Raw genomic sequence first — 23849 nt, forward strand, 5'->3', positions numbered from 1 at the left:
TGAATTATAAGACATGTTGAAAATTACGTTTTGTAAATAAAATAAGACCAAGATAACATATAAAGATATATGAAAATAATTAAAAAGCATAATCTCGTTAGCGAGAGACGCACTACTTCCGGTTCTTCTAGCAGACAGCAAAACATTTGAATCAGCATAAATGAACTCAAATACTGCCTAATGCTATTTATTGAATGTGTGTAAACAATTTGTAGCTGTCTCCTTTTTCTTAACTTATATTTGAACGCATCAACATTTACGGAAATCAATTCACTGGTCATTTAATAGCATGTCAACAACAAATATTACAATAAAATTATTTATGTTCTATAGTTCATCATCATCAACACTACACAATACAGAATATTCTTATCAAAAACGAGTGAGATACCTGATTAAACAAACATTCTGTATTTCCCACTTCTGTATATGGCAGATGGGTACATTTCTGATTCCTTTCAGCTATTGGTCTGCGAATAAGAGCGCATTTGTTTCTAACCTAAACGATTACGCACAAAAGCAAAATAGTCGCGTAGTCGTTTATTGGTGAGACTGTAAACGATAAATTTGTTTCTGCATCTGTCATTTCAATAATTACGAGCATGTGTTGTTTTCACAAAGTCCTGGTTATTTATTTCCCGCACTGTAAACTGTTTGTTTACAGTGCGTGAATATAATCTATTTCTGTCTGACTACACGGTGTCCATAAAGTTTATTAAACGCTGTATTTGTTTCTAGCAGCTTAATTTAATGTTTACTAAACGATAGTCATCGATGACAAAATTTCGGGTTAGAAACAAATGCACTCTTAAGTTAGTTGCGCTTGCTGAGGAGTGCAGATTTAAATTCCTCGGTTGTAGTGACGACACTACCAAATCCTCTATCTATCTATCTATCTTCCCGTCAAGGAGTGGACTCATATTTGAGTGTATATACTCCAGCGTGAGTGAACAGCTAAAAACCTTCAAGTATGTACAGTTAAAAAGAGGTCTGTATGTACAGTAAAAAACGGTGCTGTAATTTAGATGTGGAGTAGTGTCGACATGCTGACATCTTGGATGGCGTGTCGAAAGTGTTCCACAGACGGGAAGCTCAGATATCTGGAGGTATGTTGTTCCAGGATATGATGGTGGCTGGGATGAATGAATATTTAAAGCAGTCCAGTTTGGTCCTTATCTGTCTGATGTTATTTGACATGGAACCACGGGTTCTGGTATCATGATGGCAGAGCAGGTGTTGAACAGGAACTTCTACAATATGGTTTATTATCTTGTAGAACATGATGACCCTGCTCCTGGCTCTCCTATGTTCCAGTGGTACCCAACCTAGTTGCTGAGTCATCTTAGTCACACAACCTGGTTCCCTCGAGAAAAAGTCCACCATTACGAATCTAGCAGCCTGGCCTAGATGGCTCCAATTGAATGGTGAATCATTAACATCAAGGGTTAAAACTTTTGTTTTTGATGATATTATTTTGCACAAACTAAATAAATGACTATTAGTATTATGCTCATCTGAAAATTTCTGTGTCAGGAAGAACTGAAACAGAAGCTAATAGTTCATGTCTAAAATCTGGCCTATGTTAGTCTTGTATGATTTTAAATTTTAGTTTCTTGTGTATAATTCAGAGTTTAGTATGATGTCCATTATCACTGTACTAGCGCGTATTATGCATATTTTGTAGGGGCCAGCTATAGGACACCTACGGGTGCAGGAATTCTCGCTACATTGAAGACCCATTGGTGGCCTTTGGTTGTTGTCTGCTCTTTGGTCTCTTTGGTTGTTGTCGCTTTGACACACTCACCATTTCCTTTCTCAATTTTAACAGAGAATGAGTGTTTAGGAATATTAGATTGAAATCTTTGTTGGGTGACTTTGTTGCTATTTGTCTTGCCACTACATGGTTCTATGTTGTGAATCATCTTCAAAGTAAATATTAATTATTCCTCTTTAAAAAGAACCTGCAAAATAACAAATTCACTAACATCGCTGCTGCTGGTAAAATAACCATTTGAATTACTGGTAATATATTTTACTAAACATGCTAAGGCCACATCAATTTGATTCCTTGTTCGACGGACCCGCCCGCACCTATTTTTCTCAAAACAGATTTTTTTGTTTAAAATTTATATTCCCGCATCCGGAAATGTAATCATGTCCATTTCCCACACCGCTTTTTTGGTAAATATTATAAAAATATATCAACATTTGTTTTAAAAAAACACAGTATAACCTGGCTGTATATAACGATTGTAAACAGAAAAGCACACCACCACAATTCTTAAATATCTGTTAGAATATTTGTTTCAGCATGAAACCTATTTATCCAAAGAAGGAGTGCTGCGATATAAATTTATAAAAGCGGAAATATATACCTATAAAGAACAAAAAATTGGTTTCTTTCCCCCTTACTTATATTCCCTATCAAAATATGTTCATTTTTAGAATAAAGTACAAAGAACTTCTGAAGGATTTGCCTTCAATGGCAATTATATTGTATGCTGGCGAAACAAAACTATTCATAGCCACTGCATGTTTATGCACCTGTCCTGATTGATTCAGGGGCCTGTTGTTCAGCAGTTATCGTTTATTGATGTTGTTGCTTGGTATTTTCCTGTTTGGATATATAAATTAGATCGTTGGTTTTCCTGTTTGAATTGTGTACGCTAATAATTTTGGAGCCCTGTATAGCTTGTTGTTTGGTCTGTATCAAAGCCCTGTGTAAAAGGTCGTACTTTTACCTGTGTTTGTTATTATCAGGTTAAGAACAACCCTCCCTCAGACAAGGGGTCATTTTACTGATGTAGAAAAGAAAATAGAAATACAAGGATTTGTATAGTTCTTCTATGCAAAACTTTTGAAAACTTACAATTTTGTACTCAAAAAGAGGAGAGTTAAATACATCATATTTTAAACAACTTTTTCTAAAACACTTATTTTGAATAATATTAAACTGTTAAAGTCAGGGCCGTAACTAGCCTCTTGTAATAGTGAGGCAAAATATATTCGCCGAGCGTAGCGATGCGAAAAATTTTGGGCAAGGGGTCTGGGGGCCGCGCGTAAGGCCCCCAGAAGCTCTGAGCGAAATAATGTAAAATCGTGCATTCTGAGCGTTTCCTGGACTCTTTCTTACATAGAAACATAATGAAATTTTAGCTATTTTTTTCGACAATATTTTGGTCTCAAAGCAAAAACATAGATTCATTGTAATTTAAGACTTCAAGTCTTTTTGGTTTAAGGGACACCATTAAAAGACCGATCTGTTGGATGAAGCAAATATCGTAATTCTCATAATCATTTATACTAGATCTGTCTGTCTGTCTGTTCTTGTCTTGTATTGTGCTTAGACTTTGGTGATTTTTAATGACTAGATTAAACTATAAGTACTAATACTGCTTAAATCGACACTACGGACAATCTTGACCGTGTTTTACGGTATTAGTGATTCTTATTGTTGAAGACCCTCCAGCAACTTTCAAGATGAAGAACAGGAATAAAAACTTTGACCATTGATCATTTGTATTTTTCCTATGCATTGATTTTCTGTGGGATTAGACCTGTGCACGTTTTACTTTACTCCATATTCCTTTATTTTCTGTATAAGGATCTGAACACGACTTAATGCAAGTTTAACCATTCAATGTAAAAGTTCATATTGCAATACATTATTGTTTTTTTTCAAATTATTTGATACCCGGAAATTGGTGACCTTACTTTAATTTAAACCATGTCAGCTATCTAGCCTTATCTACCAAAAAACCAGTTTTGTATTCCTTGAAATCAAATTCAATTCCCCATGTAGGAACGAACATTTTTATTCTGTGTCCAGTCATCAGTAGCATCGTATAGTCTTAAAATATTTTCTCGCACACTATCTTGACATCAGAGGACATGCAACATTGCAAAATCTGACATTTATAAATGAAAGTCAACACTCCGACTATAGTAATACAGTATTGGACAATAAATGAACAAAAAAAAAAACCCGGAACACTGAAGTACAAACAATAGACCATCAACTGAAAACTAAAAGTAAAATAGAAACATGGTTCACGAAAAACATGCAGGGGCGACACCAGAGAGTGAAGAGAACTTGCTTCTTGCTTGACACTTTTAGTGAATACAATTTGATATATATGAAGACAATCTTTTGTTTCATCATTTTTTATTTATTTTTTTATACGACCGCAAATTTTGAAAAAAATTTCGTCGTATATTGCTATCACGTTGGCGTCGTCGTCGTCGTCGTCGTCCGAATACTTTTAGTTTTCGCACTCTAACTTTAGTAAAAGTGAATAGAAATCTATGAAATTTTAACACAAGGTTTATGACCATAAAAGGAAGGCTGGTATTGATTTTGGTAGTTTTGGTCCCAACATTTTAGGAATTAGGGGCCAAAAAGGGCCCAAATAAGCATTTTCTTGGTTTTCGCACTATAACTTTAGTTTAAGTCAATGGAAATCTATGAAATTTTGACACAAGGTTTATGACCACAAAAGAAAGGTTGGGATTGATTTTGGGAGTTTTGGTTTCAACAGTTTAGGAATTAGGGGCCAAAAAAGGGCCCAAATAAGCATTATTCTTGGTTTTCGCACAATAACTTTAGTTAAAGTAAATAGAAATCAATGAAATTTAAACACAATGTTTATGACCACAAAAGGAAGGTTGGTATTGATTTTGGGAGTTTTGATCCCAACAGTTTAGGAATTAGGGGCCAAAAAGGGACCCAAATAAGCATTTTTCTTGGTTTTCGCACCATAGCGTTAGTATAAGTAAATAGAAATCTATGAAATTTAAACACAAGGTTTATGACTATAAAAGGAAAGTTGGTATTGATTTTGGGAGTTTTGGTCCCAACAGTTAAGGAAAAAGGGGCCCAAAGGGTCCAAAATTAAACTTTGTTTGATTTCATCAAAATTGAATAATTGGGGTTCTTTAATATGCCGAATCTAACTGTGTATGTAGATTCTTAATTTTTGGTCCTGTTTTCAAATTGGTCTACATTAAGGTCCAAAGGGTCCAAAATTAAACTTAGTTTGATTTTAACAAAAATTGAAACCTTGGGGTTCTTTGAAATGCTGAATCTAAAAATGTACTTAGATTTTTTAATATTGGCCCAGTTTTCAAGTTGGCCCAAATCGAGGTCCAAAATTAAACATTGTTTGATTTCATCAAAAATTGAATAATTGGGGTTCTTTGATATGCCAAATCTAACTGTGTATGTAGATTCTTAATTTTTGGTCCAGTTTTAAAATTGGTCTAAATTAAAGTCCAAAGGGTACAAAATTAAACTAAGTTTGATTTTAACAAAAATTAAATTCTTGGGCCTCTTTGATATGCTGAATATAAACATGTACTTAGATTTTTGATTATGGGCCCAGTTTTCAAGTTGGTCCAAATCAGGATCTAAAATTATTATATTAAGTATTGTGCAATAGCAAGTCTTTTCAATTGCACAGTATTGTGCAATGGCAAGAAATATCTAATTTCACAATATTGTGAAATAGCAATTTTTTTTTTAATTAAGAGTTATCTTTCTTTGTCCAGTATAGTAAGCAAGAAATATCTGCAAGAATTTTGTTTAATTGGAGTTATCTTTCTTTGTCCAGAATCAACTTAAATCTTTGTTATATACAATATACAATGTATATTCACTTTTTACTACCAACTGATAAATTTAAATAATCTTTACCATTCAGTGATTACAGGCAGTTTTTTTACATCTTAATATTTTATGATGTATTTAAATGAGTAGTAATTGTTGCAAACGCCATTAGAATATTTTAATTGAAATTAGTTTTGGAATAAGGGAAAGGGGGATGTGATTAAAAAATTGGGTTCAATTTTTCTCATTTGAAATTTCATAAATAAAAAGAAAATTTCTTCAAATTTTTTTTTTGAGAGGATTAATATTCAACAGCATAGTGAATTGCTCTAAGAGAAAACAAAAATTTTAAGTTCATTTGAATATATTCATTCTGTGTCAGAAACCTATGCTGTGTCAACTATTTAATCACAATCCAAATTTAGAGCGGAATCCAGCTTGAATGTTGTGTCCATACTTGCCCCAACCGTTCAGGGTTCAACGTCTGCGGTCGTATAAAGCTACGCCCTGCGGAGCATCTGGTTGAAATTTAACATGAGGCATTTGCCTCATTTGCCTCAATGTAGTTACGGCCCTGAAAGTAAATGTGTTAACATGGTTAAAGTCCAGGAATATTACAAAATTCTTGGACATGTTTTGACCATTTAATACTAGATAGATGTAAAGTTCTTTGAGAAAATATGAGCCCTTTTGTACAAACAAATACATTATAACTGATATAACTTATATTGATCACTCATACAACATGAAAAAAGGGATATTTATAACATTAAGGGGTTGCCCCCAAACTGAATGACTTAGATGAAGAATTGTCCCATTGTCAGTCACACATACATAGACCAGATTTAATTATTTCTTGGTGAACAGGGAAAAAATACTTCAGAAATTAAAGAAATGTCAAAGTACAAGTGATAAATCAAGTTTTAATATTGTCAAAACCTACTATTTTATGTTTACAAAAAAAAATTATAATCGCTCGCCTTTACTTTTTAAGCTTTGCCTCAATAATTTGCAAAATAAATATTTTTTTATTTAAATTTTCAAATCGCTCGCTCGCCCCAAATTTTGGAGCCCAAAAGCCATAGAACAAGAAATTACCTAAAGGCTTTAAATTTAAACATTTTTTTTTAATATTTGCTTGTTCTATATTTTCAGTTGTTCCAGTAGATGTATGGGGGATAGAATAACCAGTTTACCAGCTGATGTTAGGTCATTACTGAGGACAGGAGTGGCAATTACAAATGTTGCCCAGTGCGTTGAGGAGTTAGTTGTCAATGCTTTGGATGCAGGTGCCACTTGTGTGGCCGTTAGAGTAGACCTACCATGCTTTAAAATTCAAGTGGTAGATAATGGTAAAGGAATACGACAAGATGATCTACAGGTTGTTGGGGAAAGGTATTGATACTGATGACATTGATACATCATATATAATAATTCAATAAAAATATTACTAAAAAAAAATCATCAAGAATTCTCACTCTTACATTTTTTGGAATTCATAAATTTTATATGGAGGGAAGTGAGACTCTTAAATATTCATGGGAGTCTGACAAAAAGATTCCCTCGTTGGCAGATAATTGATATAGAGTAAGAAGGTCATAATTTGAGACAGTAAATATTTGTAAAAATAATCAGAATACATGTACTGATTTTTAAAAAGTTATAAAGTTAATTGATATCCTGGATTTTCTTGCTGTGGACACAATTTTATTAAGATATACATCTTTTTGAATTGAAAACAATTGTTTTGCTCCATTGGAATGTATAGATATTTACTACTTAAACTTAATGAAATGATTCTTTTAGGGCTTAAGTTTTCAAATTCTTTCAGGTATTCGACAAGTAAATGCCATGAAGTAAGTGATTTAGAAAATTTACATTACTATGGATACAGAGGGGAAGCGTTGGCCAGTCTTCGAGATATTACTAGCATATTAGAGATCAACTCTCGCTCACAAACCAGTACACAGACTTTCTGTAAAATATTTCAGCAAGGGAGAGCACTCCCAATCTCTGATTCTACTGTTCCCAGATCTAGTGCAGGGACCACTGTTACAGTACATGATCTGTTCTACAACTTACCAGTCAGGAAAAAATGTTGTAATCCAGCATTGGACCTGGAAAAGATTCGTCAGAAAGTTGAGAGTATTGCTCTTATAAAACCATCTGTTTCATTGTCATTGCGAAATGACGTGTCTGGTCATGTAGTTTTACAAACTCATAAAACAAATAATATTTTGAATACATTCACTTATCTTTTTGGACCTGGTAAATCTAAAAGTCTAACAGAGGTTTCTGGAAAAGAGGTTGACTTTGCTGTAGATGGGTACATAGGGAAAAAAGGTGCCAACAAAAAGGACTATCAGTTTATTTACATAAATGGGAGAAATGTTCTCAAAACAAAATTACATAAAGTGGTTAATCATCAACTATCAAAGTCATTAATATTGAGAAGGAAACTTGAGCTATCGACTAACAAATTCAGGGGTCACATTATGAATACAAGCCCAACTAAGACTACTGATCAACATGGTATTTATGTATTAAATGTTACCTGTCCTTATAAAGAATATGACATTACATTTGAACCAGCAAAAACCCTTGTAGAATTCAAAAACTTTGAAATACTTCAGCATTGCTTAGAGAAAACTGTGACAGATTTTCTGAAGGAGCACAGTCTTCACTTAGGGATTCTTGCAGAAAATTTTGTGAAGAAGGATCCTAAAGAAACTTTGGATGACAAAAATGGAAAAGAAATAACTTCAAAGACAGACTTTGTTGGGTTGAAATTTAAACCAGAAATAAGTACAAAAGATAGAAATGGATTGTTTTCGAAAATTGTGAAAAGAAAAGTAATATCTGACATATCATCATCTAGTACATTAAGTGAAAGTCCTGACACTGGTTTAACTAGTAATGAAAAAGAATCAAATACAAATGATACCATTGATATGTTAAAAAATGATGAATTTTTTACTCCTTTAGATCAGCAAATGAAGGTAACAACTCCAGGTTCTCCCAGACTTGTTGTTTTGGATTCAACCACAGAAACACAATCAAATAGAAATGGAAGCACATGTTTGGGTAAAGACACCAGCCAGGACAACACAATGTCGTCAAAAAGAAACGATAGCTGCAGTGATGGTGATTTAAGTGAGGATCCAATACCTACCCAACAAAGAGTCAAAATGGCCGTCAAGAAAAACATTATTTGTATTGATACACCTATAGTAAGGGAAACTAAAATTAATGTGTCATCTTTGTCTAAACTCAGAAAAAGAAAAAGTTCAGAAAATTGTACTTTATTAACAAAAAGCCTTCTAGAAAAACAAAAGAAATTTACAAGGTTAAAAGAACATACATGTTCAGGAGAACAACAGGGAGACACTCTAGCTGATACTTTAGAAAACCAAGACTACAAAAGCAAAAATTGTAGTACTGAGTCCAGAGCAATGCAAAATGATGTACCTGTTTTCACCTCTTCACTACAAGGACTAAGGAAGCTTAGAAGTAAAAAACATGGGAGTATGAAAAGTCAGATATCTGAGAATTCTCTTCAAGTGCTAAGAAAATATAGATTACAAAGTCGGGCAACAAAAGAGGATCAAGTTATTAACCAACCAACATGTAATACAAAACAAGGTAATGATAGGACAGAAACTTTGTCAAGTAATTGTGAAGACAAAAGTGAAAGAATTGTCACTGATGCTGAACCAGTTCCTGGACATTTGGTGGAAAAAGCAACTATTTTTAAAAATGTTAAACAAACTCTTCATGACAATGAAAACCTGGATGAATATGGCAAAAGTGACTTGTCAGCCTCTGTTTCTAATTTGACTTCTGTGAAGCCTCACAAAAAATTCCTTTGCCCACCTGTTGATGGAAAAGGGGTTGATGATGATAAATTAAATGATCAGGCAAATTCTTTGAAGAATACCAATACAAATTATGAAATGCAACATGAGCTCCAACCATCAACCAGTACAGATTTCTCTAAGTCTAGTCCAATTGATATTGAAGAGGCATGCGAGTCCATTGAAAACTGTGTTGCAGAAATCGAAAATATAATTTCAAAATCAAATAACAGAAGTAATTCAATGAATATTCCACAAGAGACATTTAAATTTTCACCATCAAGAGAATATGAAAACTTTACAACCAAATCAGAGGAGAAATATAGCAAACCTAAGTCTTTTATGAGTTCTGATAGATTCATACAAACTGTTCATTCATTTTTACCATCAGAAGGCAGTCAAAGTTTCAATAGGACTGAATCCTTGCCAGCTTTTCAAACAAATTATGCTGATACTGTCAATCAAAAATCCCCTGATGCTGATTTATTTTATACAACTTCACCACCGCACCAGTCAGGCAGGCAAATATCAACTTTCACTTTTAATCAAGACAGTAGCAATCAACCATCATCATCACATATTGCAACTGTACAGAACCCAAGCTCTTGGGATCATTTATCCGAATCTAACTCTGCTTTGAAAGGTAAAGGCAAAATCAAGTCCTTGTCATTATACAGGGGCAATAAAGACCAAAGACTTGAATCCGATATAGGAGAACATGATATTTATGAAACAAATGAAAAAACTAAGGAAATATATTCAGTTTCCAAATTTGCCTCCAAAAATCAAGATCTCAGTTTTTTATCTTACTTTGATGTTGCAGAATCAGAAACTCAGGAAGTTCCTCAAACATGTGATAGTCAACATATCTGTGATAAAAATGATGTGCCATTTGATGTTTACATGCAATTTATGTGTAAAAAAGCAAAAATAACTTATGATAATGAAATAGACAGTTCATTAGTATGCAATGAAACCATGCCTGACGTGGACGAATCTCAACCCTTCTACAGACAAACACAGGAATTTGTTGTGTTAGAAGATAGTGGCATTGACAATGAGTACAAAGAAATGGAAATCTCTGATGATGAAGATAATGAAATTGACATTAAATTCCAGAAATATGTTCCTAATTTTGAGAGAAAGACATCCGTTTCACCATGTTTATCAGAAGGGTTTTCACCTATAATAGACACAGAGGAATCTTCACTCTCAGATGAAGACTCTCATAAAAACAGTGGCCGACATTTGGAAGAACAAGAAAGTCAGACAAATTCTAGTTCTAGCAACTACTTAACGAAAACAGATCAAACATCTGATATAATCAAAAGTATGACAATGAAGAGTAGTCTTTATGAAGAATCTGAAGATTTGATGGAAAATCAACATGGAATGCCATCAGTTTATATGCCAAAGAAATTGTTTGCATTAGACAATGTAAAAACATCAAAGCCTGCAAATCAAAACAACCCTTTATTAGACCATGGTACCATTTTCAGGGAATCTTCAGGAACAAATTTTGAAGACAGAATGGATTATTCAAATGAGATATTTTCAAGTTCAAACTCAACAAGTCTTCACTACAAGCATCAACACAGGTCATTTAATTCAAATTCTATCACAGGAAACACTAATTTAATCTCTCAGAGTTCTGATGAAATGTTTGGTTCTAATACTAAAAACAGCAAACAAATTCCAAACCAGCATTGCAGTGAAACTGATTCTCATGGTATTATTATGTCAGAAACTGACGAATTACAAGAAGTGTCAGATATAAATAATGGGTGTCGTAAAGATATTAATATAAGTGACAAAAATATTCTATGCCATTCACCACCTCCATCGACAACAGTAAGATCAGATGTAGAACTCTTTTCTCCTGAAGGAGATAGTGAATTGAAAGAAGTTGAAACCCAAGTAACAAAAGTTGACAGTGATTCAGCAAAATTAATTACTACACCAGGTTCCAAAGGTAAAATGACCACCACTGAAGATTGTTTTTCTCCTGATGGTGATTCAGAACTCAGGAATGTACAGTTAGAATGTAAAACCTGGATAGAAATGACGGATCCAGTGTCTGGTAAGCATGTCATATGATGGTTATTGAAAAAAATATAAATTGAAATAAATGTAGATTCACATAGGATATAGCTTTTAATGACAGGCATGAGGTCTGTAGTTTTGAAAAACAAGAAAACACTGAGGACCTGAAACTTTTATGATGCTGTTCATTATTTTATAAGTCACTTATCCATCTGTTAATTAGGACAATTCTTCTGGTTGACCAAAGTTATGTTTTATTTTATTGATCAATCACTGCTTATAAATTTAATGTTCTAAGAGGAAATGTTTTTTTTTCTTTTTCTTAAAATAATATCCTGGGTAACTAAATGATATTATCAGCTAATAGCAACAAGGCTTCAACATTATTTATAAATATTCCAAATGTTTTATTTTCTATGCAAGTTTATTGCAGAATAAAGAAACATTTTCTTTTTATTTTCCAGGGACTAAATTGTATGTCAATACAAGAAGTGGACACAGTGTTAAATCAACAGAATGGACACCTCCAGAGGATAGTATTCAACATCAAACAGGTACAGCTTTCAGACATATCTATTGTGATTTTGATGAAGAGTTGTCTCATTGGCACTCATACCATATATTCTTATATCTATATACATGTATTAACCAAAAGATAGTAAAAATTGTCACATGTATAGGAAATTTTTATCCTGAAAGAAAAAAAGATTTTGTGAAATATTTCAAAAATTTTGTAACAATGGTTCAGTCTGCACTAGTTTGATGCCCCAGATTAGTAAATATTGATTCAGATGTGTAAATAAAAAAATTTAATCTATATATATATTCATATAAGTAAAGGTTTTTAGTTTCCAGACTAGTAGATGAAAAAGTTTTTGTGCAGACTGATATTGGTTATGATGTTCTTTGCAGATAATATATCCACACCTGTACATAAAGAAAGGAATATACCAGCTCTATCTCCTGAATCAAGTAAATCATTGAAGAGCTTGATGGATCAACATTTATCTAAGGATGATGATGATTTAGCTTCAATTAAGTGGAAGAATACAGATCAGATTAACGGTGGTAAGCTTTGATTTAGTGATGGTATATCAAATTTTTTTTTAGTTTATTATTTACACATTAAACTTGCATGGTAAACTTAACTTTGGAATTGGAATTACTTTTTAGCTTAAATATTTCTACAAAGTATAGATATATGCCAATTTGATGATAACATACATATTTCGACTTAAGGGGGCTCGCGGGTCTAAATCGAATTTTTTATTTAATATAGGATTTCGATACATTTTTCTATAAATGAACTTTATCTTATACTTAATAGAAAAATGAAATAAAAAAATGGGGTTACCGTTCATTTACGCTCACAATCTGCCTCCAAAACAAGCATGCATTTTTATTAATGTCCTTTTTTTCTGTTGAACTAATAGAAGAAATATCGGTAATATCGAAATTAAAAAAGAACTAAATTACAGAAATCGCTAAAATTTTACAATTATTTAGTTTATGTACAGCTTATTCAAAAACAACAATAAAAAATATAGATCACCGATGAGTTAAAAAAGATATTTCAATTTTATTGCCAAAAAATGGCATTTTTGCACCAAGGGAGATAATTTGGAGCTTTTTCAGTGATATCTACATTTTCAAAGTCAGTTGGGGCCAAGATGAATTGATTTTTTGGAATGATTTTTGTGCAATATGATAAAGTACAAACAGTTAAGGTGATTAATAAAATTTGTAATGAAAAAATAAATGTTTTATTTTTTTTCTGAAAATGTTATAACCGCGAGCCTCCTTAAGTTAAAACTGCATATTATTCTGACGTTCTCTGATCAATGATTTAATCACTAAGATTACCATTGATTGCACCTTTTTTAAATGTGTGCATCTATCTGTTCATAAGATTGTCATGTATAATGTTTAAGTTTTTGGTAAAGATAGTTTACCCATATCAATATGAAACTAATTACACATGCTCATAATGGTGTGTAACTTTGATAATTTGTGCAAATAGGGTTTTTACCATTGAACAAGGAATTGTGATAATGATACCAGGATAAGGTGTCCATTGAACACACATTATTGTTATAAAATTCATAATTTGTCAGCTATTTGAAAAGGAAGACTTCTAATTCATTTCAGTTGATTTTATTTTGCAAATGTTTTAACCCGTGGGAAGGAGCTATATTTAGTTTTCATTATTGATGTCATACAACAACAACAAAATATGTGAATTAAACACTGTTTTTAGCTCACCTGGCCCAAAGGGCCATGTGAGCTTTTCCCATCACTTTGCGTCCGTCGTCGTCTGTCGTCCGTCGTTGTTAACTTTTACAAAAATCTTCTCCTCCAAAACTACTGGGCCAAATTAAACCAAACTTGGCCACAATCATGATTGGGGTATTCAGTTTAAAAAATGTGTCCGGTGACCCTGCCAACCAACCAAGATGGCCACCATGGCTAAAAATAGAACATAGGGATAAAATGCAGTTTTTGGCTTATAACTCAAAAACAAAGCATTTAGAGCAAATCTGACAGGGGTAAAACTGTTTATCAGGTCAAGATCTATATGCCCTGAAATTTAAAGATGAATCGGACATTTCGTTGTTGGGTTGCTGCCCCTGAATTGGTAATTTTAAGAAAATTTTGCTGTTTTTGGTTATTATCTTGAATATTATTATAGATAGAGATAAACTGTAAACAGCAATAATGTTCAGCAAAGTAAGATTTACAAATGAGTCAATGTGACCAAAATGGTCAGTTGACCCCTTTAGGAGTTATTGCCCTTTATTGTCAATTTTTAACCATTTTTCGTAAATCTTGGTACCAAGGTGAGCGACACAGGCTCTTTAGAGCCTCTAGTTTTGTTTACTTTTCAGAAACACGTAAAGTAGAGGATCTGTTTAAAGAATGGGAAAATCCTGTTTTTAATATGCCAGCAAAGGTATTTTTTTAGAATCAATGTGTTTTTTTTAACACTTCTTTATTGTCTTTATATACACTAAAAATCATGGAACCGGGCTTATAATATTGTACACCAGATGCCAGTTACATCTATAAAAGATTCACCAGAGACGCTTGAATCATAAGGTTGAAAAGTTAAATAAAGTGTCCATTTTCACTGAACTAGAACACAATTTTTTTTAGGGGCACCCTAGAATTTTTTAAATGGTAGTTTACTTTCAGCTTCACTGGTACCATTAAATTGTGATTCTATCTTTTGTATACAGATGATACATTGAAGGATGATATAAATTTTTTCATACACCTTTGAGTATTGGATTTAAGAAAATTATAATTTATTTTGGTTGAGAGCACTTGCGAAATCTGAAAAGGGAGCTATGCAGTTTCAGAAGTGTTTTAAAACAGGGTCAGTAGTTTGAAAATGTAGTGAGTTATCAATATCTCCCTATTTTGTAAAAGCTGTAGACTTCATTTCTGAACAATCTGCAGAAAAATCCAAATCTGAGATCTGAGACTATCTCAACACTTAAAAGCCCTGCATCTGATTTAATACAGAGACTTCCTCTTCCCTAAATAGCCCAGTATATTAGGGTATATAAACCTACTGAAAAGAATTTTGCTTTCAGCCCTTGAGACTGCTTCTTATTTTATAAGCTGGCTGTTTTTATTTTGTTTCCTCTCTATTTTGTTTGTATTACAGAGCATGCCAACAACACAGATAAGTCACATGACAAGAGCAAGTACCAAAGCTCATCAAGCATTGAATCCATGTGTCTTTGATAAGGATATGTTACAGAATTTTAAGGTAAATTAGTTTGATTATCAAATAACTTCTAAATTACTATTTAGAGACAGAGTTTTATGAGTCCCAATTCCTTAAAAATTGCCAATTTATGTGATGTGACATTTATTTATCTATATAATTCATTCTTTTTGGTAATTTTTATAATAATTATGTTTGTAACAACTTATAATCAAGAAAATATTCAAATAATGCACCATAATGTATTCAAATAACAAAATTGGATGATAAAAAAAACAACCTAAGATTTCAAACAACAATGCACTTCAACATGAAAATGTAATTTACCTGAAGAATCCACAGAGAGGGATAAATACCTTTTTTCTTCAACTGTAATTGTAGACACATTTATTTTTTTCCTGATATTTGCCCAAATAAGTTTTCAAATTGTTGTTCAATGTACAACAATAAACCTTAAATCTCTGAATTCAAAAAGAAAACAAATGTATATAAATGAAAGATAAAGAAATTTTATATAACCTAGGACCTGGAAAACATTTGTCTATGTTGTGAATGTTCCAAAATTGATCCTGACTGACAAATATGACTGATGAGGCCTTTGATGTATGGGAACCAATATAAATATAATGTTTTACTTTATTTTTAAAAATGTTGTATTAACAAAATGTATATTGTAATCTAATTTAGTTATAAAATGTAATCATTATTTGATGGAAATTAATCAAATCAAATATTGAATTAAATCGCAGTTGTAAGTAAGTATTAGATAGATATGTATTGAGCTCATAAACAGTTTTTAAGTATGTACATTCCCCATTTCCATTCTCAATTTTACACTTTAACTCAGTTATACTAATTTAACATGTATTGCAGGTACTTGGACAGGTCGATAACAAGTTTATTGCATGTTCATTGCAAATAGGAGGTATGTTATAACATTAAAACATATGCATGTAAAGAGCAAGAAAGAAAATGTAAGACTTTTTTAAATGACAGCATATATATTGTTAACTTTTAATATAATCTTTACAATTATGCCTTGTTTGCATGCAAATTTTACCATGAATATAGAGAAGCAGAACAAGGGAAACAATTTGACATTCTCTATTATAAAAAATACTTTAACTGATTTATCTCCCCTTATGTATCAAAGTAGAAAAATATGGAATCAAACAAAATGTTTGTGTTTTTGTGAAAATACAGTCATAAATATGATAAAACATGTAATTTTCATGAATATTAACATTAACATGAAAATTCTGTCACATGAATTACATACTACTCTCAAAATTTGCACATTTCATTAAAGATCTTGACCAATTGTTATCTGCTACTTCAAAATCCATGATTGAGGAAGACACCCAAGCCACCTTAAAAGTGTTTTGTTTGATTAGTTGAAATAATCAGTTTATAAGTTAGAATATCAAGATCATTGTAAGAAAAAAGACTAAATGTACTGTATATTATAAAACAGTTGGTTAAACTTATAGATAAATTAATTGAAAATGGTTTCTATCTACAGAAAGTCCCTCCAGTGATAAAGAAATGCTGTGTTTGATTGATCAACATGCAGCCCATGAAAGGGTCCGACTTGAAACTTTCACCAAAGGTAAAAATCAGTATCAGAATGTTTTACAGTAATATTTAATTGGGGCTATATTGCAATCCATCTTGTTTCTTCTAATAATAATTATTAACACTTTTCAGGAACTACTGAACATAAAGATTTCATAATTGATCAGCTGTTTAACAGTTGTAAGTAGCTGTTAATTTGTTAGCAGTTTGTGTTCAGTCAAGACATTTTCTATCTGATTTCTGATATTTGAAATTTTCAATACATTGAATAAATTTAAATCTTTATTAGGTACACATTTCTTGAGTACTATTATTTGGTTATAAATTCCTATTAGATCAACAACTCCACTAAATACTTATAAAGTATGAGCGTTTTTTTTTCTCTTCAACATTTCTTCTCTGTTTTTCCATTACTTTGAACTGCATGTTGGGTATGCTTAGCCAGACAACACTTGTAATTTCTTGTTGAAAGCTGTCAAGCCAAGGTTTAGCACAGGTCCATCTATTAATTCTCTTGTTAATTTACTAGTTTATGAACAAAGAGTACTTCTGAATCTCTTGTAAAGTGAATGATAAGAATATAACGCACCTTAATTTGTATATGATTTTAGAGGCTTATAAAGTGAAGGATGGTGAAAAGAAGATTTGTTGTACAGAGCTTGTATCAGATGAAGAATTGACATTTCCAGAAGAGGTTATTAGAGTCATTACATCATTTATAGAAGAATTTAGTAGAATAGGTATGGTTTGCAGTCCTGTTTGTTATCCTAAGCTATGTGTTTACATGAATATGAACTTTCACTGAGTTGATTTATCTTGTAGTACCGTCAACTTTTGATTTCAACCACTGATGTCTCAAAGTCGTCATTTGGTTTATTTAGATTCTGTGAAGAAATTGTAAACAATTCAAAACACTGTTATGCTCATTACAACAACTTTGGTACACCTGCATGCCACAACACACAGACAAAGATCGAATTTTGACAGATGGAATTTTGACAGTGACTCATTTTTCATTCTAGGGTTATGCCCCATTATAACTTGAAAAATTATGAAGCTTACACACATTCTTCTTTTATTTTTACTAGCTATTGATTTTTTTTTAATAAAACTGAAGTATTTCTAAAGGAAAGCTGTGTTTGCTATAATGAAACTCCCGTTTGGGGAGTCACCAAAATATTATTTGTTTGAAAAGAATGTACATGTGTTGAGGATGACAATTATCATATACTTTTCTTCACTTCGTTTTTGACAGAAATGGACTTTTTTTTAAAGTGGAATATCAAAATGTTATATGATTAAAAACTATTTGGTTTATAGGTATAAGATTTTCATCAGATAAGAACAAAAGAGATAGTATCAAGCTACATACAGTTCCATCATGTTTTCTACAGAAGGATCAAAGTAGTGGGAAGATAAGAAAAGATGCATCAGCAATAAAAGCTTCAGAGGTTAGTTTCTTTTGTTTTACATTATTGCTTTATGTTTGAAGACAATTTGTTCATTTTGTTTCACTGTAGCAAATATGCTGTGAATAAAAAAAAGATACATCAGTTGTATTGCAACAAATACAGTGTTCAATATTGATTTCAAACAGAATAACACTTAATCTGTTTGAATAACTAAAATCAAACTAATTTTAAGCTTTCCTTTTGTTAGATAGGTAATATTATATGTACTTCACTATACCAAATACATATATAATTGTCAATACTTATATTAGATTTTTGAGATTTTCTAATATGAAATGAAGTATTCTTCTTCCTATTATTAACTTCTACCAAGAGCTTCTGTTGAAATGAGAAATACAAGAAAGAATTAAGTGACATTTTAGGTATTCAATTTAAATATTACAGTGACTTGACTGTTCGTGTTGCTCTCCAACTATTGCAACTCATTCAAAATTTTGCATCATTTTGCAACACTAACAGTCAAATCACTGTAAACAGAATCAGTTTTATATAGAAATTTTTTGATAATTAAATTTTTGGCACAAAGAATAATGTGAGTAGAATCTTTTTTTCTTTTAAATAATCATTACCAATTTCCTTTTGTTTGAAGGTGGTTTTTAACAACCTTGTTTTCCTATTAGGTTCTTGCACAGTCGGTAACTTATTATTTATATATTTGTACTTTGCAGGCTTTAATAAAAGAATATGCTGAGGTAAGTCTTTTGATATATAACCTAAAGCTTTTATTTCTTATCTTAATACAATGCAGGAAAAAAGAGTTAGTATATGTCGTATCCAATTATTTAAATTGGGGTTTCAGAAATCATTACTTAATCAATTTTCCATTAATGTTATTAAGAACCAAATGATTGTATATAAATGCTATTCATCTCTACATTAGAATTATATTTTTGTCTGTTTCAGGTTTTACAAGATACCAGAGGTTCGAGAGGGAGGATGCCAAACACTATACATAAAGCACTCTGTTCACAAGCTTGTCATGGTAATATTTTGATATTTTAAAAAATGTAGCTTTGTTTTTTTTTCCAGTTTTGTCAACAGACAGTTGATTTACATTTGTTAAAAAAAAAAGAATTTAAAAGAAAAAAAAAGAAAAATAAATATAGATCACTTTTTATACTGAAACTGGTAAATACTTGACAGGAAATCTGGTGGTATTTTCTATAAATATAACAGTTGCCTGTTGACATATAATCTCAATGGCGATAAACAAATAATTTCGGACGTGTAAAAGTCTTTTATTATCAAAATTAGAATTGGTATGATTGCCAGTTAGACTACTCAGAATGACTCTCAACAAGGGACCAAATGACATAGTAGTTAGCAATGATAAATCACTGTAAAGCCTTCAACAATCAAGCTATAAAAATTCTGAAATAACAAATGTAAAACAATTCAAACGAGAAAACTGATGGCATGATTTATATACAAAACAATAAACGGAAAAACTTATATGATAAACAGCAAAAAATTACAACCACTACATTACTTGCTCTAGACATGTAACAAGCACATACAAAATGAGGCAGGGTCAAACATGTTTGTGGACACCCAAGCTTCCACTTAACATGATACTCTGGTGTAACATCACAAAAAACAAAAAAATCACTGGAAATATGCTCAACTAATTGGAATTATACAAATCACAAATGTAAAAAGACAATGTACACCATTTGGTCCATGTATGAAGATGTGCATTAGAGGAGAGTTGAAAAATTCTTTAGATTTTTCCCTGAGTAAAGAGGCAATTAGCCCTGCATTACAGATAGTTTTTGTATCTAACTTGCTTTATAGTAATTTTAAATTAAATATTTTAGGAGCTATTAAATTTGGTGATCCTTTGACCCTACCAGAGTGTGAGGAACTGTTGAAGTCATTGTCTAAATGTAAACTACCATTCCAGTGTGCCCATGGTAGACCATCAGTTGTTCCTTTGATTCAGCTTGGAGACAGACATCAGGTTTGTTTAAACATATCTTTAAATTAATTATGTTTACTACCTTTCCAACATCTTATGGCAAACTTGGTTCCCTGGGTTTAGGTCAAGGATAGGGTTAGAATAAGCTTTAGAAAGCTTTCATCTTTTCTTAATGACGACATATAAATTATTTTTCTGTGTGCTTGTGCTGATCTGCTCACATACTGCTATTCTGATTCAGCTTAAGATTACAGTTGACACTAAAATCTTTTCCAACTACTAGTCTAAAGACCAATAACTTGACATTTTTTTATGTGTCTTAACTTAGTTTTTGTGGAGCCTGCAACTTTTGTTGCAGAAAGCTCGACATAGGGATAGTGATCCCGCGGCGGTGGTGTTAGCTCACTTCTTGAAAGCTTAATATTTTAGAAGGTAGAAGACCTGGATGCTTCATACTTTGTATATAGATGCCTCGTGTTATGAACTTTCCGTCAGTCACATGTCCAATGTCCTTGACCTCATTTTCATGGTTCAGTGACTACTTGAAAAAAAAGATAAGATTTTTTGTAATGTTAAATTCTCTCTTAATATTAGTAACTGGATAACTATATTTGTTATGTGCGTACCTTGCAAGGTCCTTATGCACGTCAGACAGTTTTCACTTGACCTCGACTTCATTTCATGGATCATTGAACAAGGTTAAGTTTTGGTGGTCAAGTCCATATCTCAGATACTATAAGCAATAGGCCTAGTATATTCGGTGTATGGAAGGACTGTAAGGTGTTCATGTCCAACTGGCAGGTGTCATCTGACCTTGACCTCATTTTCATGGTTGAGTGGTTATAGTTAAGTTTTTGTGTTTTGGTCTGTTTTTCTTATACTATATGCAATAGGTGTACTATATTTGGTGTATGGAATGATTTTTAGGTGTACATGTCTAGCTGACAGGTGTCATCTGACCTTGACCTCATTTTTATGGTCCAATGGTCATAGTCAAGTTTTTGAGTTTTTGTCTATTTTTTTAATACTTTATGCATTAGGTCAACTATATTTGGTTTATGGAAATATTTTATGACCTATATATCTGTTACACAGGTTTTATTTGACCTTGACCTGATTTTCACGGTCCATTGATAATTGTTAAGTGTTTGTGTCTTGGTCTGTTTTCTTAATTTATCAGAAATAAGTCAACTTTACTTGTGTATTGAAGAATTGTTAGCTGTACATGTTTGCCTGAAATGGTTCATCTGACCTTGACCTCATTTTCATGGTTCATTGATCAATGTTTCGTTTTCTTGGTTAATGTTGAGTTTATGTGACAGTTGTAATAAAGCTTTATATTAAGGTCTATCAACATAATAACAATGATTAGTAAAGAAGGCGAGACATTTCAGCGTGTGCACTCTTGTGCAAATATTTAGTAGTCCTATTAAATAGATTTTTCACTATAGTGTCTAAGGTATCAGGACTAGGAACTAACAGTGCAGACTGTAAAATTTAGCCACATCATTTTTATTCAATGGTTATTAAAGCATATGTATGATTTGACATTATTTTAGAATTTAGACAACAATAAAGGACCTCCTTATCTATATGGTAGTTGATCTTAATTCTAGGTTTAAAATGCTATTCAAAGGATATTTTAAAAGCCAGCACACACTAATCAATGCTTGTATTTATTTAGTACAGGGAAATTAAGAAACATATAACAAATTGTCTATATGAATATATATAAAAAAAAGGAGATGTGGTATGAGACAACTCTCCACTTAAGAAAACCATGAAATCAAAAATACACAATATGAAACTTTTTCTCAATCCAATAAATTTGGTACCCACGAAAATAAATGAATCCACCGTATATATAATCTGCTGTGAAATATCATTTATTTTGTTTCTTATAAATATAAGATGGATGCATCCAACCAAAATTGAAAGACCTGAACACTCACACACATAGCTGTATTATTTAATGTTTATACATACTTTCAATAATTGTACTCTATGATTTTGTTGTGGCTGTTTATTTGCAAAGATATTTTAAAAGTAAACATTTTAAGAATTTATCATTTCAGGAAAGGAAAAGACCAAATTTATGGAAGGTCGCTAAGCATTTGCAGCAGTGATGAAAATGTTGCAGACACAAGATAAAAAAAAAGACCAATATGTACACTTGTTAGCTTTTTATAGTCTAGTTATGTAAAGATCTATTATCAATATTTTACATTTTATGTAAATGCCATCAAAAAAGCCTTTTACTGGCAGTTTCCAAAATTGATAGAGTGTCCAATAAGTGTTCTTTATTAAAGCTTTTGAACTATGTAAAAAAAAAAACTTCACTGAAATTATTTTGAACTGTTTGTTTATTATGCAAATGATAAGACATTCAATATATCAGAGCTAAAAGTCCACTTTAGGGAAATTCCAAAATGGGAGGGAAGCTTTGGATGATTGGTGCAAAATTCTGCAATCTACCAATTTCAAGACTGTCAACTGGAATTCCAGAAATATACAATTCATATTCAGCATTATCTTATTATTCCTTCATCGTGGTATTGTAGTGTTCACATATTTATTCAGATACAGTTCAAACGAAATAGTGACTTGAATAACTTGTTATGATTCTTAGGGTGTATGATTACAACCCCCTTGCTATATAAGTATGGTTTGATTTTATTAGTAGGTCCTGGGATTGCCTCATGAAGTTGCTGTGATAAATTTGTAGTCTCAATAACTTACAAGTAGAAACTGTTGATTGATCATTAAAATAGGTTAGCAATGAAAACCCTTTTAAATTGTCAGTTGAAACAATAAAATAAAGAAAAGCTCTATAGAAATCAAATTGAACACTTGAAAAGCAACTCTTTGTTCAATTGATTGTTTTTATTAACGAGACCTTTTGATAAATAAAATTTCACAACTTCTATTTGTGCAGTTACTATAAGATTTGATAGTTTAATGTGATTTGAGTCGTTCATCAATGTTTTGTAGTGATTGGTAGTGTGAATTTCTTATTCATTTTGATTTTGTAAAAATTAGTGATCAGGAAAGTTAAACAAACATTACTCTCTTGTGTATTAATGATAACTTAAGAAAATACAAATTAAAATACTTTTATATTTTTTTGGATGAGAAAAATTTAATCTGAAACCCTTGTTTTTTGGAATCTTTATATTTTGAATGCCGAAACATTGTATCTTTTGGACGGTTGTAAAAGATGAATGCTAGATAATAATAAGTTAAGATGAGAGTTTCTATTTTTTTAAAGCGTTAAAAATGACACTAACCATGAAAAGAATATTCAATTATTCATTGTCACACCAACTTGAGTTTGTCTCTGAATTTAGAATTTTTCCTAATTTTGATATAGGCATATATGAGTAAGTTTAATTTTAAGTCTGATAAGAAATACAGGCCCACTTCACATTGTTATAAACAAAAATATGCTGGTTATATTGTATGAATATTACCTCAAACATCTGTGATAACTAACTGTGATATTTTATTGTTTAATAAAAATAAAACTTCTATTAATTGTTTTGTTTGAACATATGCCATTTCCTCTGCTTGCATGAAAATATTTAAAACTTTTGCTTTTGACAAAAAAAATTACACAAACATGTCAGCAACCAAAAAAAAGAAATCAGAC

The 23849-nt window shown here is 31.7% G+C and overlaps 1 protein-coding gene across 1 annotated transcript; it reads left to right on the top strand.

Moving 5' to 3' along the window:
- Nucleotides 1-101: 101 nt before the first annotated feature.
- LOC134711533 (DNA mismatch repair protein Mlh3-like) lies at nucleotides 102-22402 on the top strand. Its single transcript, XM_063572180.1, has 15 exons — nucleotides 102-196; nucleotides 6761-7000; nucleotides 7437-11539; nucleotides 11967-12056; nucleotides 12415-12570; nucleotides 14388-14452; nucleotides 15173-15277; nucleotides 16109-16160; nucleotides 16758-16844; nucleotides 17422-17550; nucleotides 18131-18261; nucleotides 18951-18974; nucleotides 19186-19264; nucleotides 20100-20242; nucleotides 22276-22402. Exons 2-15 carry the CDS (start codon nucleotides 6777-6779, stop codon nucleotides 22324-22326), a joined length of 5439 nt encoding a protein of 1812 aa, XP_063428250.1. The 5' UTR covers nucleotides 102-196; nucleotides 6761-6776; the 3' UTR covers nucleotides 22327-22402.
- The last annotated feature ends 1447 nt before the right edge of the window (nucleotides 22403-23849 follow it).

This window comes from Mytilus trossulus, chromosome 3 (assembly GCF_036588685.1).
Source record: "Mytilus trossulus isolate FHL-02 chromosome 3, PNRI_Mtr1.1.1.hap1, whole genome shotgun sequence".
Classification (NCBI taxonomy): domain Eukaryota; kingdom Metazoa; phylum Mollusca; class Bivalvia; order Mytilida; family Mytilidae; genus Mytilus; species Mytilus trossulus.